At 49.5% G+C, this 19,840-nt stretch overlaps 1 protein-coding gene across 1 annotated transcript in view; it reads right to left on the bottom strand.

Moving 5' to 3' along the window:
- Positions 1 to 10,285: 10,285 nt before the first annotated feature.
- LOC129021089 (putative G-protein coupled receptor GPR32P1) overlaps positions 10,286 to 19,840 on the bottom strand; it is a 33,767-nt gene continuing 24,212 nt past the window's right edge. Inside the window, 2 exon segments of the mRNA XM_063657395.1 lie at positions 10,286 to 10,321; positions 10,324 to 11,353. Coding sequence (XP_063513465.1) covers positions 10,286 to 10,321; positions 10,324 to 11,353 — 1,066 coding nt within the window.

Raw genomic sequence — 19,840 nt, 5'->3', positions numbered from 1 at the left:
ATGGAACTTACATCCCAGTGGGAGATGTCAGGTGTAATACATATAATAAATTAATTCATGATATACTGCTTTAGAAGACTACAAATGTTATGGAAAAATAATAAATGAAATGGAGGGGCCAGGTGTGGTGGCTCATGCTTGTAATCACAACACTTTGGGAAGCTGAGGCAGAAGGATTGCTTGAAGCCAGGAGTTCCAAACCAAGGTGGGCAACATAGTGAGACCGTCTCTACAAAAAATAAATAATTAAAAGTTTTTGTGGCCGGGCGCAGTAGCTCACGCCTGTAATCCCAGCACTTTGGGAGGCTGAGGTAGGCGGATCACCTGAGATCAGTATTTTGAGATCAGCCTGCCCAGCATGGCGAAACCCCGTCTCTACTAAAAATACAAAAAACATTAGCTGGGTGTGGTGGCAGCCACCTGTAATCCCAGCTACTCATGAGGCTGAAGAATCACTTAAACTTGGGAGGCGGAGGTTGCAGTGAGCCAAGATCGTGCCACTGCACTCCAGCCTGGGCAATGAGAGCGAAACTCCGTCTCAAAAAAATAAAAATAAAATAAAATAAAATAAAATTTAAAAATTAGCCGTGAGATGGGCGTAATGGCTCATTCCTGTAATCCCAGCACTTTGGGAGGCTGAAGCTGGTGGATCACTTAAGTTCAGGAGTTCGAGACCAGCCTGGCCAACATGGCAAACGCCTGTCTCTACTAAAAATACAAAAATTAGCCAGGCTTGGTGGTGCGTGCCTGTAATCCCAGCTACTCTGAAGGCTGAGGCAGGAGAGTCCCTTGAACCCAGGAGGCGGAGGCTGCAGTGAGACGAGATCGTGCCACTGCACTCCAGCCCGGGCAACAGAGCAAGACTTTGTCTCAAAAAAAAAAAAAAAAAATTAGTCAGGTATGGTGACGCGTGCATGTAGTCCCAGCAAATCGGGAGACTGAGACACGAGGGTCACTTGAGCCCTGGAATTCGAGGCTGCAATGAGCCACGGTCACGCCATTTCACTTCAGCCTGGGTGACAAAGCGAGACCCTGTCTCAATAAAAATGAAGTAAAAACAATGAGATGGAGGTTCTTTTAACTTTGGGTAATGTCAGAGTAACTCTGTCAGACAAATAGTCCCACAGACAAAAAAAAAAAAATTAAAATCTGGACAAAATATTAAAAATTACTCCACTATTTGAAAAAATTGGCAGCAGAAATGTCTGTCGATCCAGAATTTTATATTCTGTGAAAATATCTTTCAAAAATGAAAGTGAAATAAGGGCATTTTCAGGTAAGCCAGATCTGAGATAATATATGGCCTACAGACCACAGAAATTGCTTAAGGAAGTAAGTCCTCTAGGCTGAAAGGAGGTAATTTCAAATGGTGACACATATCAACAGGAAGAAATGAAAACCATGAAATGTTTTCTTTAGAAAAAGATCAAGGTAAGGCCAAGCGCAGTGGTTCACATCTGTAATCCCAGCACACTGGGAGGCCGAGGCGAGCAGATCACTTGAAGTCAGGAGTTCGAGACCAGCCTGGCCAACATGGCAAAACCCCGTCACTAATAAAAATAAAAAAATTAGCCAGACGCGGTGGCACACACCTGTGATCCCAGGCATTTGGGAGGCTGAGGCAGGAGAATCACTTGAATCTGGGAAGTTGGAGGTTGTGGTGAGCCGAGATCAGGCCACTGCACTCCAGCCTGGGTGACGGAGTGAGTCTCTGTCACCAAAAAAAAAAAAAAAAAAAATCAAGATAAGGACAACTGGGAATGTGAGGGATGAGACAGAAAGGGGCCACTGGTACATTAAACAGGGTGGTCAGGGAAGACCCCAATAAGAATGTAACATTTGGCCAGGCTCAGTGGCTCACGCCTGTAATCCCAGCACTTTGGGAGGCTGAGGGGTGCAGATCACGAGGTCAGGAGTTCGAGACCAGCCTGGCCAACGTGGTGAAACCCCACCTCTACTAAAGATACAAAGAATTAGCTGGGTGTGGAGGTGCCCACCTTTAATCCCAGCTACTCAGAGGGCTGGGGCAGGAGAATCACTTGAACCCAGAAGGCGGAGGTTGCGGTGAGCCGAGATCACGCCATTGCACTCGAGCCTAGGCAACAGGGTAAGACTCCATGTCAAAAAAAAAAAAAAAAAAAAAAAAGAATATAACATTTGAGCAAAGATTTGGAGGAGATAACAAAATAGTGAGGCACATACGTATCGAGGAAGAGCCCTTCAGGCAGAACCAGCAGCTTGTGCAAAGGTCCTGAGTCAGGATGGTGCCTGGAATGCTCAAGGAACAGCAGGGAGGCCGGTGTGGCTGGAGCCACGTGGCCAATGGGAAGAGAGGTGAGAGGTGAAGGCAGAGAGGGAAGCGGGCAGATGGAGCAGGACCCTGTGAGTCATAGTGCAGACTCTCCTGGCCTTTCCTGTGAGTGAGATGGGAGTTACAAGAGACTGTTGAGCAGAGGAGGAAAAATATCTGACTTAGGTCTTAACAATCACTGTGACTTTAAGGTTGAGACTAGACTGAGAGGGGTGGAATGGAAGCAGGAGGCCGGAAGGAGGCTGCTGCAGTAACCCAGGTGGGCAATGATGGAGATGGGGACCAGGGTGATGTCAGAGGAGGGGGTGGGAAGCAGATTCCTGGGTCAAGGTGGAGCTGGCTAGATTTGCTGCTGGACTGGATGTTTGAGTTGAAAGGGAGAGCAGTGTCGGGGTGACTGCAGGACTTTGTACTGGGATAGGGGAGACAGCAGGAGCTCAGGTTTGGGGTAAGACCAGGAGCTCGGGGTTGGTCACTTCGCCTTTGAAATGCCTGTAAGACATCCCGGGGAAACTTCACTAAGGCAGCTGGATACTGGCAGCAAGATTACAGGAGGGGGGTCCGGCACAGTGGCTCACCCCTGTAATCCCAGCACTTTGGAAGGCCAAGGTGGGTGGATCACCTGAGGTCAGGAGTTTGAGACCAGCCTGTCCAACATGGCAAAACCCCGTCTCTACTAAAAATACGAAAATTAGCCGGGTGTGGTGGCACGTGGCTATAATCCCAGCTACTCAGGAGGCTGAGGCAGGAGAATTCATTGAACCTAGGAGATGGAGGTTGCAGTGAGGCAAGATGGCGCCACTGCACTCCAGCCTAGGTCACGGAGTAAGACTCAAAACAAACAAAAAAAAAAATTACAGAGGGGTTTCTAGCTGGATACAGGCATGTGGGAGTCATTAGAATTTAGATGCCAGCCGGGCGCAGTGGCTCACCTCTGTAGTCCCAGCACTTTGGGAGAAAGAGGCAGGAAGATTGTATGAGCCTGGACAACATGACAAGACCTTGTCCCCACACACAAAAAAACATTTAGATGCCATTTACATCTTTGAGCCTGAGAATGTCCTCCAAGGGTGAGGTACAGACAGAGAAGAGAGGTCTGGGGTTGAGGAAAGCTTGAGCTTACACAGCAGACAGGCATAGGTCGAAGCTCTAGTTGAGACACTGGATTATGACTGTGTGATCTCAGGCTCAGGGCTTCCCCCGCACCCCGAGCCTCAGTATACTCATCTGAGATAGGGGTGTAGAATCCTTGAATAACTCTCTCTCCTACTCCCTCAACACGCAGACCCAATTCATCACAAAGCCCTGTCAATTTTGCCTCCAAAAAGCCTCTTGCCTCTGTCCACTATGTCCTGTCTCCATAGACCTATCATCCAAGCACACAGTGCCCCAGCTTTTTTTTTTTTTTTTTTGAAAGGATCTCACTCTGTTGCCCGAGCTGGAGTGCAGTGGTACAATCTTGGTTCACTGAAACCTCTGCCTCTCGGATTCAAGCAATTCTCCTGCCTCACCCTCCTAAGTAGTGTAGTTGAGACGCACCCCAGGGACACGCCTGGCTAATTTTTGTATTTTTAGTAGAGACGGGGTTTCACCATGTTGGCCAGGCTGGTCTTGAACTCCTGACCTCAGGTGATTCACGCACCTTGGCCTCCCAAAGTGCAGGGAGTACAGGCGTGAGCCACTGTGCCTTGCCCCCAGCTTTATATTCATCTCCTACCAGCCACTCACCACCCTACAGCCAGAGTGATCCTTTGAAACCCCAAACCGTGTAACCCCAGCGCTGTGGGAGACCCAGGCAGGAGAATCACTTGAGACCAGAGCTTCAAGACCAGTCTAGGTGGCAAGGCAAAACCCTGTCTCTACAAAATAAAAATAAGCTAAACAGGGTGGCTTGCATTGTAGTTCCAGCTATCTGGGAGGCTGAGGCATGAGGATGACTTGAGCTCAGGAGGTTGAGCTGCAGTGAGCCATGATTGTGCCACTGCACTCCAGCCTGGGCAACAGAGTGAGACCCTGTCTCAAAAAAAAAAAAAAATACAGTTCAAACTGGAAAATTACACGGTGGCTCTTCATTGCTTGTGGGATAAATATGAGTCTCCCCAACACCGCTGGTGAGGGCTGGGGCACCTGCCACCCTCTCCAGACTTATCTTGCACCTTCCCCCTCTTTGTGCACCACATCCCGGCTTCCCTACCTTTGTGTCCATTGCCAAGATTCTCTCGTCTCCCTCCCACCCCAGGGCCTTTGCATGTGCTGCCCCTCTGCCTGGAGCACCCTTTCTTTCCTCTGCTTTTTTTTTTTTTTTTTAAACTCCTTCCTGAGATCTCAGTGCAAATTTCACTTTCTACCGAAAGCTCTTCCCAGCCACCTTGATGAATCAGGCCCTCCTATAGGACCTTCTCTCCTATGAAGACATGGTTACAGGCTGGGCATGGTGGCTCATGCCTGTAATCCCAGGACTCTGGGAAGCTGAGGTGGGAGGATCGCCTGAGGTCAGGAGTTCAAGACCAGCCTAGCCAACATGGTGAGACCCCGTCTCTACTAAAAATACAAAAATTAGCCGGGTATGGTGGCGCACGCCTGTAATCCCAGCTACTTGGGAGGCTGAGGCAGGAGATATTGCTTGAACCCGGGAGGCAGAGGTTGGAGTGAGCCATGATCGCGCCACTGCACTCCAGCCTGGGTGACAGAGCAAGACTCTGATCTCCCCTCAACCAAAAAAAAAAAAAAAAAAAAAAAAAAAAGAGCTAGTTACAGGCAGCAGCAATTAGATCACGTTTGTTGGATCATTTGGTGATCACCCATCTGCATTATTCATCTCTGGGTTCCCTAGAGGCGAGGGTGGTGTGTAGCTTCCTCGCTGGCCCCTGGAACACAGCAGGCACTTGATAAATAATTGACGAGTGATCATTAAGGAGGACAATCTCTCCTTTGTCATCTGAGGATGGATTCATTCATTTAGTGTAAAATTATGCATTGAGCCCATATCATACGCCAGACACTATCCTAAGCGCTGGGGATACCGCAGTGATGAAGACAGTCAAATGCCTCTGACCAGGCACAGTTCATGCATATGACATGAGACCATTCCTCACCCAAGGAGGTGGCCCAGAACTTTCAGCCCCTTTTTGCCACCTCTTTTTTGTTTTGTTTTGTTTTGTTTTGAGACAGAGTCTCACTCTGTTGCCTAGGCTGGAGTGCAGTGGCACGATCTCAGCTCACTGCAACCTCCGCCTCCCAGGTTCAAGCGATTCTCCTGCCTCAGCCTCCTGAGTAACTGAGAGTACACGCACCTGCCACCATACCCAGCTAGTTTTTGTATTTTTAGTAGAGACGGGGTTTTACCATGTTGGCCAGGCTGGTCTCCAACTCTTGACCTCAGGTGATCCACCTGCCTCAGCCTTCCAAACTGCTGGGATTTCAGGGATGAGCCACCGCACCCAGCCCACCAACTTCTTTTTGTATACCCTGGAGAGTGCCCTTCAACTCTCCTAGTCCCCAGGCTCCTACCTTCTGGCTCCCTGAGACCCTCCCAACAAATCCCAGTCCCCTGTCACCTTGTGCTGTGTCCGAGGGTGAGGCAAGGTGAGGGGGCTTTCTCTGCTCCGTCGTCAGTCCCAGGCAGCAGCCAGCCTCGAGCCCACGTTAAAGGTAGGGGGCTAATGGCAGGAAGCTAGCTGTGAGTTTTGGAGCAGATAAATGTCCAGGAAAGAATCTTGAGCAAGAGCTTCAGAGATCACTATCAGTCCGGGAAATGTCACCAGATGTGGGCCCTAATAATAGGCCCCAGGGGCTACAGGCTTGGGGGATAAGGAGGAGGCGGGTGCCAGGGAGATCCTTCCACAAGGCCATTCCAATTCTCCTCTGCCTCCTTGTGTTAATGAAATTTGTTAAGAGATACAAAACACTGAAAACTTCTTGCGGCCGGGCTCGGTGGCTCACGCCTGTGATCCCAGCACTTTGGCAGGCCAAGGCGGGTGGATTACCTGAGGTCAGGAGTTCAAGACCAGCCTGGTCAACATGGCAAAACCCTGTCTCTACTAAAAATACAAAAATTAGCCAGACGTCATGGTGGGTGCCTATAATCCCAGCTACTTGGGAGGCTGAGGCAGGAGAATCACTTAAACCCGAGAAGCGGAGGTTGCAGAGAGTCGAGACTGAGCTACCGCACTCCAGCCTGGGTAACAGTGAGAATAATCAAAAAACAAAAGCAGAACAAAACCAAAAAAACTTCTTGGCACGTAGTAGGTGCTCAAGCATTGTTAGCTCTCTATTGTTAATACTGTTCTCATTATTATTATTATTATTACTTTTTTTTTTTTGAGATGGAGTCTCGCTCTGTCACCCAGGCTGGAGTGCAGTGGTGCGATCTTGGCTCACTGCTAGCTCCGCCTCCCGGATTCATGGTATTCTCCTGCCTCAGCCTCCGGAGTAGTTGAGACTACAGGCGCCCGCCACTATGCCCGGCTAATTGTTTTTAATTTTTAGTAGAGACGGGGTTTCACCATGTTAGCCACGATGGTCTCGATCTCCTGACCTCGTGATCCACCCTCCTCGGCCTCCCAAAGTGCTGGGATTATAGCTGTGAGCCACCATGTCCTGCCTGTTGCCATTGACAAGTATGATGTACTGTACACAGTTATATGTGCTATGCTTTTATATGACTGGTGGTCAAGTAGGTCTGGGTACACCAGCATCAGCACAAACATTAGAGTAACGCCTTGAGCCACTCCATTATGATAGCTACAACATCACTGGGCAACTGCAGTCTTAGCTCCATTATAATCGGTGGGGCCACTGTCGGATGTGCGGTCTGTCATTGACAGAAACCTCGTTATGCTGCGCATGGCTTTATTCCCTCAGGAGAATGCCGTGGCCTCAGCGGGAACATTTCACTGACTCTAAGACACATCATGTCTACAGGTGTCACCAGAAAGACAAGACACCGCCTAAAAAATACAATCCAATGCTTTTTTAATTTTCTTTTTATTTTTCTTTTTTGAATCGGAGTCTTGCTCTGTCACCCAGGCTGGAGTGCAATGGTGCGACCTCACCTCACTGCAACCTCCGCCTCCTGGGTTCAAGCAATTCTCCTGCCTCAGCCTCCCGAGTAGCTGGGATTATAGGCATGCACCACCACACCCGGCTAGTTTTGTATTTTTAGTAGAGATGGGATTTCTCCATATTGGTCAGGCTGGTCTCAAACTCCCGACCTCAGGTGATCCGCTGGCCTTGGCCTCCCAAAGTGCTGGGATTACAGGCTTGAGTCACCCTGCCCAGCCCAGGAGTTAATTTTTTTTAAGGTGCCTCTGTGCTTCCTGGCACTCAGTCACTGTGTCATTTAATCCTCTGCTCATCCAGAAGATGGAAACATTTGTTCCTATTTTACAGATTTGGGGGCAAATGAGTCTCTGAGAGGTGGAGTTCTCACGGCAAGTCATAGCTGCAGTACAGTGATGAGCTCTTGGCTCACTGCAACGTCTGTCTCCCAGGTTCAAGCGATTCTCCTTCCTCAGCCTCTGGAGTAGCCGAGACTACAGGTGCCTGCCACCACATCTGGCTAATTTTTGTATGTTTCGTAGAGACGGGGTTTCACCATGTTGGCCAGGCTGGTCTCAAACTCCTGACCTCAAGTGATCTGCCTACTTCAGCCTCCCAAAGTAATAGGATTACAGGCATGAGCCACCGCACCTGGGCAGATTTACTTCTTTGAATCATGAGCAAGTGGTGTGACAGCTTCTGGATTGCATGACATTTTCCTTTTGCCTCCACCTAGAGCCAAGGGAATGGTCTGTTGTGACCAGGGACCACTAGGACTTCAATCTCCAGAAAAGAGTATTGTTCACATGCACCAGTTTGTTTTTTGGGGGGTTTTAAGTAACAGAAAACCTGACTCCAACTGGCTTCAACAATAAGGAAATTTATTAAGTCACTTTACACAAGTTCCAGAGGTTGGCACATAATTAATAGTTAAGGCGTAGATTCAGCTGTTGCAGGAGAGACACAAAATAACAGTGGCTTCAGTGAGCTAGGATTTGAAACCTCCCTTTTCACAACCTGGGTGTAAGAATCTCAGGGCTGGCCTAGGGACTCCCTGGGGACACGGTCGCTTTCCATCAGGGCTGCTGTGGCAGATTACACAAATGGCCCCCGTTCTGCACACCTTCCTGCATACGTGCTCCTTAGCAATGTCACTCTTCAGATTTTCCCATCAAGGTGTGGAGTCTCTTTCCTCACACCTGGAATCTAAGCCAGGCTCGTGACTTGCTTTTTGACCAGTAGCTTGAGTGCTAGTCACCTTGTGCAAAGTTCTGAGCCTCCGCCTCATACTTCCCTCATTCTTGGAACCCTCCCCAACCATCACACGAAAAAGCCAGCCTGCAGGATGATAAGAGCTATGTGGATTAGCCAATCCCATCACCCCGAGCCAGCCACCCTCCCAGAAGCAGAATCACTTAGGTGACCCACAGATGCATAAGAAACCCAGATGTCAGATGAGAAAACTACTCAGCTGAGCCCAGCCCAAATTGCTGATCCACAGAAATCATACAAGGTTATGAAGCCAGGTGTGGTGGCTCACATCTATAATCCCAACACTTTGGGAGGCTGAGGCAAGAGGATTGCTTGAGGCCAGGAGTTTGAGACCAGCCTGGGCAACATAGCAAGACTCCATCTTGACAAAAACTTTTTTAAAAAAATTAGCCAGGCGGGCTGGGCACAGTGGCTCATGCCTGTAATCCTAGCACTTTGGGAGGCTGAGGCGGGCAGATCACGAGGTCAGGAGATTGAGACCATCCTGACTAACATGGTGAAACCCCGTCTCTACTAAAAAAAAAATGCAAAAAATTAGCCGGGCGTGGTGGCGGGCGCCTGTAGTCCCAGCTACTCGGGAGGCTGAGGCAGGAGAATGGCGTGAACCCGGGAGGCGGAGCTTGCAGTGAGCTGAGATGGCGCCACTCCACTCCAGCCTGGGCAACAAAGTGAGATTCCGTCTCAAGGAAAAAAAAAAAATTAGCCGGGCACAGTGGGGTATGCCTGTAATCCCAGCTACTCAGGAGGCTGAGGTGAGAGGACTACTTAAGCCTGGGAGATTGAGGTGGCAGTGAGCTATGATCACACCACTGCACTCCAACCTGGGCAACAGAACAAGACCCTATTAAAAAAAAAAGATATGTTTTTAAGCCTCTAAACTTTGAGGGTGTTTGTTGCACAACAAGAGCTAACTGGTATGTCTGCATTCTGGACAATAGAAAGGGGGAAATGGGGAAATGGAGGACAGGCCCCTTCCATTTAAGGGCCCTTCCAGGAAGTTACATTCATTGCTGCCACTTACATTTTATTGGCCAGAAGGCAGTCACATGGCTGTACTACATGCAAAGGATTCTGGGAAATGTAGTCTTTTTTTTCTTTTCTAGTTAAGCATGTGCCTCATTTGAAACAAACAGGAGTCTTACTACAAGGAAAGGGGAGGCCAGGCACTGTGGCTCACACCTGTAATCCCAGCATTTTGGGGGGCTGAGGCTGGAGGGTTATTTGAACTCAGGAGCTTGAGACCATCCTGGGCAAAATGATGAAACCCCGTCTCTACAAATTAGCCAGGCTTCGTGGCACATGCCTGTAGTCCCAGCTATTCGGGGGCGGGGGGCGGGAGGCAGGGGTGGTGGGGTAGGAGGATGGCTTGAGCCCTGGAGGTCAAGGCTGCAGTGAGCCGAGATTGTGCCACTGCACTCCAGCCTGGGTGACAAAATGAGACTCTGTCTCCAAAAAATAAAAAAGGAAAAAGATAAAAAGAAAGGGAAGAATGGACACTGGGGAATAAGTAGCTGTCTCTACCACAGAGCTTTAGATGAGGGGTTGCTGGAAGACTTCCTGAAAGAAGAGGCAGGATTTGGCAGGGTTTTAGAAGCCAGTCAAGGTAAGAGGCCACAAGCAAACTAAGAAGGATGGCTTCCAGCTTCCAGCTGAAGGCTTCCATCATTCCCTGGGGGCGTTGCCGTGGGGACGGGATGACTGAGAAACTCCTCCTCTCCAAACGCCCTGGCCAGGGCAGAAGGCAAAGACTGGAAAAACTTTTCTTGGAAATCTCTGCCAACGAAGACGTAGAGGAACGGGTTGAGGCAGTTGTTGACACAGCCCAAAGCAAAGCTAGCCTGGAGGATGAGCAGCATCCGGGGGTGGCAGATTTCCTTGAGCATCACCCGTCGCCACAGATGGACCAACAGCATCACATTAAATGGGGACCAGCGGATAAAGAAAGCGCTCACCAGCACCAGCAGCAGCCTCTTGGGACGGTTGGCGTGGACCCAGCCCTCCCGCAAGAGCTTGGCCCAGATGAGGTGGGCGCAGGTGCGTGTGATTGCTAAGGGCCCCAGGAAGCCCAGCAGGAAGTGGGCCATGATCACCGCCATTTGTCTCCCAAAGACCTCCTGAGTCCACATCTGGGCAGTCTCATTCTCCGAGTTGAACGCCAAGTAGCACTGCATACAGCCATTCCATTTTCTGGTTGTCCGGAATTTCAGGTGTGAAGAGCACAAGGCAGCGGCCAGGAGCCACACCCCGAAGGCCAGCCAGCTCGCCTGCTGCTCAGTGCGGTGGTTCAGGGCCCAGACGGGGTAGAGGACAGAAATGCAACGGTCCACAGAGATGAGGACCAGGAGGCAGTTACTGGCGGAGAAGGTGAGGAACACAAAACCGGTGTAGAGTTTGCAGGCCCACTTTCCGAGGAGACACTGCCTGGAGACAATATAGTACACAAAGATGGGCAGAAACAGTGAGAGCATGAAATCGGCAACGGCCAGGTGGAAGAAGCAGACGGTGGAGACTGTGCGGGCCACACGGAAGACAGTCATCCACAGCACCAGCCCATTGCCCAGTACTCCGACGACAAAGGACGCAGACAGGACAGCCACAGTCAGCGGGCGGAGGGACCCCACCTCCTCCGACAGGCATCTGGAAGCATTCATCTTCCTGGAACAGGCATGACCATGTGTCAGGGCCCCAGGCTGCCTGTCACTGCAGCCCCTGGTCCCCTCCAAGACCCCACTGATGATTTATTTCTCCATTTGATACTTTTTATGGAATGATTATTATTATTATTATTCTTTTAGAGACAGGGTCATGTTCTGTCACCCAGGCTGGAGTGCAATGGTACAATCATAGCTCACTGCAGCCTCCACCTCCTAGGCGCAAGAGATCCTCCCACCTCAGCTTCCTGGAGTAGCTGGGACTACAGGCACTTACCACCATGCCCGGCTAATTTTTTTAACTTTTTTTAATTTTTTTTTTTTTTTTGAGATGCAGTCTTGCTCTGTCTCCCAGGCTGGAGTGCAGTGGCCTGATCTCGGCTCACTGCAACCTAAACCTACCAGGTTCAAGCAATTCTCCTGCCTCAGCCTCCCAAGTAGCTGGAACTACACGCACACGCCACCACACCTGGCTGATTTTTGTGTTTTTAGTAGAGACGGGGTTTTATGATTTTGGCCAGGCTGGTCTCCAACTCCTGACCTCGTGATCCGCCCGCCTCAGCCTCCAAAATGCTAGGATTGCAGGTGTGAGCCATTGTGCCTGGCCTTAATTTTCTTTTCTGTAGAGATGGGGTCTTGCTGTGTTGCCCAGGCTGGACTTCAACTCTTGGCTTCAAGTGATCCTCCCACCTTGGCCTCCCAGAATGCTGGGATTACAAGTGTGAGTCATTGAGCACAGCCTGAATGCTTTTTATGACCCAATAATACTGTTCTTTTTTCTTTCTTTTTTTTTTTTTTTTTTTGAGACACAGTCTTGCTGTATTACCCAGGCTGGAGTGCAATGGCACGATCTCGGCTCACTGGACACAATAATATTGTTCTAAGTACCAGAGATAACTCATGTAACAAAACAAGCCCTCATGGAACTTACATCCCAGTGGGAGATGTCAGGTGTAATACATATAATAAATTAATTCATGATATACTGCTTTAGAAGATTACAAATGTTATGCAAAAATAATAAAGTGGAGGGGGCCAGGTGTGGAGGCTCATGCCTGTAATCACAGCACTTTGTGAGGCTGAAGCAGAAGGACTGGATGAAGTCAGGAGTTCCAGTCCAAGGTGGCCAACATAGTGAGACCCAGTCTCTACAAAAAATAAATAATTAAAAATTTTTTTGGCCGGGTGCAGTGGCTCACGCCTGTAATCCCAGCACTTTGGGAGGTCAAGGCAGGCAGATCACCTGAGGTCAGGAGTTCGAGATCAGCCTGCTCAACATGGCGAAACCCTGTCTCTACTAAAAATACAAAAATTAGTCGGGCATGGTGGCTCACACCTGTAATCCCAGGTATTTGGGAGGCTGAGAATCACTTGAAACTGGGACGTTGGAGGTTGCAGTGAGCCGAGATCAGGCCACTGCACTCCAGCCTGGGCGACAGAGTGAGACTCCATCTCCAAAAAATAAAATAAAAAAAATCAAGTTAACGAGAATTGAGAATGTGAGGGACAAGATAGAAAGCAGAAAGGAGCCACTGGTACATTAAACGGGGTGGTCAGGGAAGACCTCAATAAGAATATAACATTTGGCCAGGCTCGGTGGCTCATGCCTGTAATCCTAACACTTTGGGAGGCCAAGGCGGGAGGATCACCTGAGGTCAAGAGTTCAAGACCATCCTGGCCAACATGGTGAAACCCCGTCTCTACTAAAAACACAAAAAAAATAGCTGGGCGAGGTAGCACACACATGTAATCCCAGCTACTCAGGAGGCTGGGGCAGGAGAATCACTTTAACCCCGGAGGCAGAGGTTGCAGTGAGCCGAGATCACGCCATTGCACTACAGCATGGGCGACAGGGTGAGACTGTTTCAAAAAAAAAAAAGAATATAATATTCGAGCAAAGATTTGGAGGAAATGACAAAGTGAGGCACATACGTATCTGGAGGAAGAGCCCTTCAGGCAGAACCAGCAGCTTGTGCAAAGGTCCTGAGTCAGGATGGTGCCTGGAACGCTCAAGGAACAGCAGGGAGGCCGGTGTGGCTGGAGCCACGTGGCCAATGGGAAGAGAGGTGAGAGGTGAAGGCAGAGAGGGAAGCGGGCAGATGGAGCAGGACCCTGTGAGTCATAGTGCAGACTCTCCTGGCCTTTCCTGTGAGTGAGATGGGAGTTACAAGAGACTGTTGAGCAGAGGAGGAACAATATCTGACTTAGGTCTTAACAATCACTGTGGCTTTAAGGTTGAGACTAGACTGAGAGGGGTGGGATGGAAGCAGGAGGCCGGGAGGAGGCTGCTGCAGTAACCCAGGTGGGCAACGATGGAGATGGGGACCAGGCTGATGTCAGAGGAGGGGGTGGGAAGCAGATTCCAGGGTCAAGGTGGAGCTGGCTAGATTTGCTGCTGGACTGGATGTGTGAGGTGAAAGGGAGAGCAGTGTCGGGGTGACTGCAGGACTTTGTACTGGGATAGGGGAGACAGCAAGAGAGCAGGTTTGGGGTAAGACCAGGAGCCTGAGGTTGGTCACTTGACCTTTGAAATGCCTGTAAGACATCCCAGGGAAACTTCACTAAGGCAGCTGGATACTGGCGGCGAGATTACAGGAGGGTGGCCCGGCACGGTGGCTCACGCCTGTAATCCCAGCACTTTGGAAGGCCAAGGTGGGCGGATCACCTGAGGTCAGGAGTTCGAGACCAGCCTGGCCAACATGGCAAAACCCCATCTCTACTAAAAATACAAAAATTAGCTGGGTGTGGTTGCAGGTACCTGTAATCCCAGCTACTCGGGAGGCTGAGGCAGGAGAATCGCTTGAACCCAGGAGATGGGGGTTACAGTGAGACAAGATCGCACCACAGCACTCCAGCCTGGGTGACATAGTGAGGCTCTGTCTCAAAATTAAAAAAAAAAAAAATTACAGAGGGGTTCCTGGCTGGATACGGGCATGTGGGAGTCATTAGAATTTAGATGCCGGCAGGGCGCAGTGGCTCACTTTTCTAGTCCCAGCACTTTGGGAGACAGAGGCAGGAAGATTGTGTGAGCCCAGGAGTTCCAGATCAGTCTGGATAACATGACAAGACCTTGTCTCTACAAAAAAATACAAAAATAATTTAGATGCTATTTATGTCTTTGAGCCTGAAAATGACCTCCAAGGGTGAGGTACAGACAGAGAAGAGAGGTCTGGGGTTGAGGAAAGCTTGAGTTCACACAGCAGACAGGCATAGGTCGAAGCTCTAGTTGAGACACTGGATTATGACTGTGTGATCTCGGGCTCAAGGCTTCCCCCGCACCCCGAGCCTCCATATGCTCATCTGAGATAGGGGTGTAGAATCCTTGAATACCTCTCTCTCCTACTCCCCCAACACACACACCCAATTCATTACAAAGCCCTGTCGATTTTGCCTCCAAAAAGTCTCTTGCCTCTGTCTTCTATGTCCTGTCTCCATAGCCCTATCATCCAAGCACACAGCACCCCAGCTTTTTTTGTTGTTTGTTTGTTTGTTTGTTTGAGATAGGATCTCACTGTGTTGCCTAAGCTGGAGTGCAGTGGTACAATCTTGGTTCACTGCAACCTCTGCCTCTCAGGTTCAAGCAATTCTCCTGCCTCAGCCTCCTGAGTAGAGTAGTTGGGACTATAGGCACACATCCTGGGGACATGCCCAGCTAATTTTTATATTTTTAGTAGAGACGGGGTTTCACCATATTGGCCAGGCTGGTCTTGAACTCCTGACCTCAGGTGATTCATGCACCTCGGCCTCCCAAAGTGCTGGAGGTACAGGTGTGAGCCACTGTGCCTGGCCCTCAGCTTTATATTCATCTCCTACCAGCCACTCACCACCCTACAGCCAAAGTGATCATTTGAAACCCCAAACCGTGTAACCCCAGCACTGTGGGAGACCTAGGCAGGAGAATCACTTGAGGCCAGGGCTTCAAGACCAGTCTAGGCGGCAAGGCGAAACCCTGTCTCTACAAAATAAAAATAAATTGGCCAAATGGGGTGGCTTGCATTGTAATTCCAGCTACCTGAGAGGCTGAGGCACGAGATCACTTGAGCTCAGGAGGTTGAGGCTGCAGTGAACCATGATTGTGCCACTGCACTCCAGCCTGGGCAACAGAGTGAGACCCTGTCTCAGAAAAATACGGTTCAAACCAGACAACTACACTGTGGCTTTTCATTGCTTGTGGGATAAATACGAGTCTCCCCAACACCGCTGGTGAGAGCTGGGGCACCTGCCAGCCTCTCCAGACTTCTCTTGCACCTCCCCCCTCTTTGTGCGCCATATCCCAGCTTCCCTACCTTTGTCTCCATTGCCAAGATTCTCGTCTCCCTCCCACCCCAGGGCCTTTGTATGTGCCGCCCCTCTGCCTGGAACAGCTTTCTTTCCTCTGCTTTTTTTTTTTTTTTTAACTCATTCCTGCAATCTCAGTACAAATTTTACTTTCTCCCCAAAGCTTTTCCTGGCCCTTTTCAATCAGACCCTCCTATAGGAGCTTCTCTCCCATGAAGAGATGGTTACAGGCTGGGAACGGTGGCTCACACCTGTAATACCAGTACTTTGGGAGGCTAAGGTGGGAGGATCGCATGAGGTCGGGAGTTTCAGACCAGCCTGGCCAACATGGTGAGACCCCATCTCTACTAAAAATACAAAAATTAGCTGGGTGTGGCGGTGCATGCCTGTAATCTCAGCTACTTGGGAGGCTGAGGCAGGAGAATCGCTTGAACCCAGTAGGCGGAGTTTGGAGAGAACTATGATCATGCCACTGCACTCCAGCCTGGGTGATAGAGCAAGACTCTGTTCTCCCCCCGTTCCCCCCGAGCCCCCACAAAAAAAAGAGCTGGTTACAGGCAGCAGCAATTAGACCGCATTTGTTGGATCATTTGGTGATCACCCATCTGCATTATTCATCTCTGAGTTCCCTAGAAGTGAGACTGGTGTGTGGCTTGCTCCTGGCCCCTGGAATATAGCAGGCACTTGATAAATAATCGATGAGTGATCCATTAAGGAGGACAATCTCTCCTGCGTCATCTGAGGATGGATTCATTCATTTAGTGTAAAATTATGCATTGATTCATTTAGTGTAAAATTATGCATTGAGCCCAAATTGTACGCCAGACACTAGCCTAAGCGCTGGGGATACCGCAGTGATGAAGACAGTCAAATACCTCTGACCAGGCACAGTTCACGCACATGGCATGAGAACATTACTCACCCAGAGGAGGTGGCCCACAACTTTCAGCCCCTTTTTGCCACCTCTTTTTTTTTTTTTTGAGATGGAGTCTCACTCTATTGCCTAGGCTGGAGTGCAGTGGCACGATCTCAGCTCACTGCAACCTCTGACTCCTGGGTTCAAGCAATTCTCCTGCCTCAGCCTCCTAAGTAGCTGGGATTGCAGGCAGCTGCCACCACACCCGGCTGGTTTTTGTATTTTTAGTAGAGATGGGGATTCACCATCTTGGCCAGGCTGGTCTCGAACTCTTGACCTCAGGTGATCCACCTGCCTCAGGCCTCCCTAAGTGCTAGGATTACAGGGGTGAGCCACCGTGCCCAGCCCACTATCTCCTTTTTGTATACCCTGGAGAGTGCCCTTCAACTCTCCTAGTCTCCAAGCTCCTACCTCCTGGCTCCCTGAGACACCCACCCCCGCCAACAAATCCCAGTCCCCTGTCACCTTGTGCTGTGTCTGAGGGTGAGACAAGGTGAGGAGGCTCTGTCTCCGTCATCAGTCCCAGGTGGCCGCCAGCCTCAAGCCCACGTTAAGGGTAGGGGGCTAATGGCAGGAAGCTAGCTGTGAGTTTTGGAGCAGATAAATGTCCAGGAAAGAATCTTGAGCAAGAACCTCAGAGATCACTATCAGTCCGGGAAATGTCACCAGATGTGGGTCCTAATAATAGGCCCCAGGGGCTACAGGCTTGGGGGATAAGGAGGAGGCGGGTGCCAGGGAGATCTTTCTGCAAGGCCATTCCAATTCTCCTCTGCCTCCTTGTGTTAATGAAATTTGTTAAGAGATACAACACACTGAAAACTTCTTGCGGCCAGGCTCGGTGGCTCACGCCTGTGATCCCAGCACTTTGGGAGGCCAAGGCGGGTGGATTACCTGAGGTCAGGAGTTCAAGACCAGCCTGGCCAACATGGCGAAACCCTGTCTCTACTAAAAATACAAAAATTAGCCAGACGTCATGGTGGGTGCCTGTAATCTCAGCTACTTCAGAGGCTGAGGTAGGAGAATTGCTTGAATCTCAGAGGTGGAGGTTGCAGCCAGTCGAGATTGAGCTACTGCACTCCAGCCTGGGCGACAGAGTGAGATTCATCAAAAACAAAAACAGAACAAAACAAAAAAAACTTCTTGGCACATAGTAGGTGCTCAAGCATTGTTAGCTCTCATTATTCATACTGCTATAGTCCTGCTTCGATTAACATCAGGAATAAATTCTGAGAGACGCATCTTTAGGTGATTTCATCATTGTACAGATATCATAGAGTGTGCTTACACAAACCTAGGTGGGAGAGTCTGCTACACACCTGTGCCAGATGATCTAGCACAGGGGTCTAGGCCATAGCCCAGATGGGACCATCTATCTATTTTTTGAGACAGAGTCCCACTCTGTCACCGACACTGATGTGCAATGGCACAATCTCAACTCACTGCAACCTCTGCCTCCCAGGTTCAAGCGATTCTTCTGCCTCAGCCTCCAGAGTAGCTGGGATTACAGGCATGCACCACCACACCTGGATAATTTTTGTATTTTTAGTAGAGATAGGTTTTCACCATGTTGGCCAGGCTGGTCTCAAATGCCTGACCTCCAGTGATCCACCCACCTCAGTCTCCCAAAGTGTTGTAATCTCAGCTACTAGGAAGGCTGAGGCAGAAGAATTGCTTGAATCCAGGAGGCAGAGATGGCAGTGAGCCGAGATCACACTATTACACTCCTGCCTGGGTGACAGAGCAAGACTCCATCTCAGAAAAAGAAAAAATGTAAGACACAAACACACATCAGCCTGGGCCTACGCAGGATCATGATCATCGGCGTCGCTGTCATCCACCTCCACGTCTTATCCCACTGGAAGGTCTTCAGGGGCAATAACACCCTTGGAGCTGTCATCTCCTAGGATAACAGTGCTTTTTTTCTGGACACCTCCTGAAGGAGCTGCCTGAGGCTGTTTGACAGTTAATTTTTCCCTTTCTTTTTTCTTTTTTTTCCTTTTGAGGCAAAGTCCCACTCTGTTACCCAGGCCGGAGTGCAGTGGCACAGTCTCAGCTCACTGCAGCTTATGCCCCTCAGGCTCAAACGATCCTCCCACCTCAGCCTCCTGAGTAGCGGGAACTAAGGCACACACCACCACACTGGGCTAATTTTTAAATCTTTTTCTTTTTTGCAGAGACTAAGTCTCACTATATTGCCAAGGCTGGTCTCGAACTCCTAGACTCAAGCAGTTAACTTTTCTTTATAAGTAAAAGGAGTACACTCTAAAATAACAACAAAAACTATAGTACAGTGAATAAAGGCCAGCAGCGGTGCCTCACACATATTTCCCAGCACTTTGGGAGGCCAAAGTGGGTGGATCACTTGAGGTCAGGAGTTCGAGACCAGCCTGGCCAACATGGTGAAACCCCGTCTCTACTAAAAATACAAAAAGTATCCGGGCATGGTGGCGCATGCCTATAATCCCAGCTACTCAGGAGGCTGAGGCAGTAGAATCACTTGAACTGGGGAGGCAGAGGTTGCAGTGAGCAAAGATCGCACCACTGCACTCCAGCCTGGGTGACAGAATGAGACTACATCTCCAAAAAACAAACAAACAAACCTATATATAGTAAATACACACACCAGTAACATAGTTGTTTATTGACTTTTTTCTTTTTTTCTTTTTTGTAGAGACAGGGTCTCACTATGTTGCATGGGCTGGACTCGAACTTCTGGCCTCGAGCGATTGCCCTACTTCAGCCTCCCAAAGTGCTGGGATTACAGGTGCGAGCCACCATGTCCTGCCTGTTGCCATTGACAAGTATGATGTACTGTACACAGTTATATGTGCTATGCTTTTATATGACTGGTGGTCAAGTAGGTCTGGGTACACCAGCATCAGCACAAACATTAGAGTAACGCCTTGAGCCACTCCATTATGATAGCTACAACATCACTGGGCAACTGCAGTCTTAGCTCCATTATAATCGGTGGGGCCGCCGTCGGATGCGCGGTCTGTCATTGACAGAAACCTCGTTATGCTGCGCATGGCTTTATTCCCTCAGGAGAATGCCGTGGCCTCAGCGGGAACATTTCACTGACTCGCAGACACATCATGTCTACAGGTGTCACCAGAAAGACAAGATGTTGTAACCAAGCGAGTTAGAGAGAAACGCCACACTTTGAGACAAATTATGGAGTCCTTTATTAGCCGGTGACCGGGAGACAGCTAGCGCTTAGAATTCTCTCCGCCCCGAAGAAGGGGCTAGATTCTCTTTTATACTATGGTCTAAATGGGGGAGGGGGAGTTTAACTGAAGCAGTTTTACAAAAGCAGAACAGGCAAAAAGTTAAAAAATTAATTGGTTATAGAAGCAGTTACAAAAAATAAAC

The sequence above is a fragment of the Pongo pygmaeus genome, chromosome 20 (genome assembly GCF_028885625.2).
Source record: "Pongo pygmaeus isolate AG05252 chromosome 20, NHGRI_mPonPyg2-v2.0_pri, whole genome shotgun sequence".
NCBI classification, from domain to species: domain Eukaryota; kingdom Metazoa; phylum Chordata; class Mammalia; order Primates; family Hominidae; genus Pongo; species Pongo pygmaeus.
This window is presented reverse-complemented; position numbering and strand designations above follow the sequence as displayed.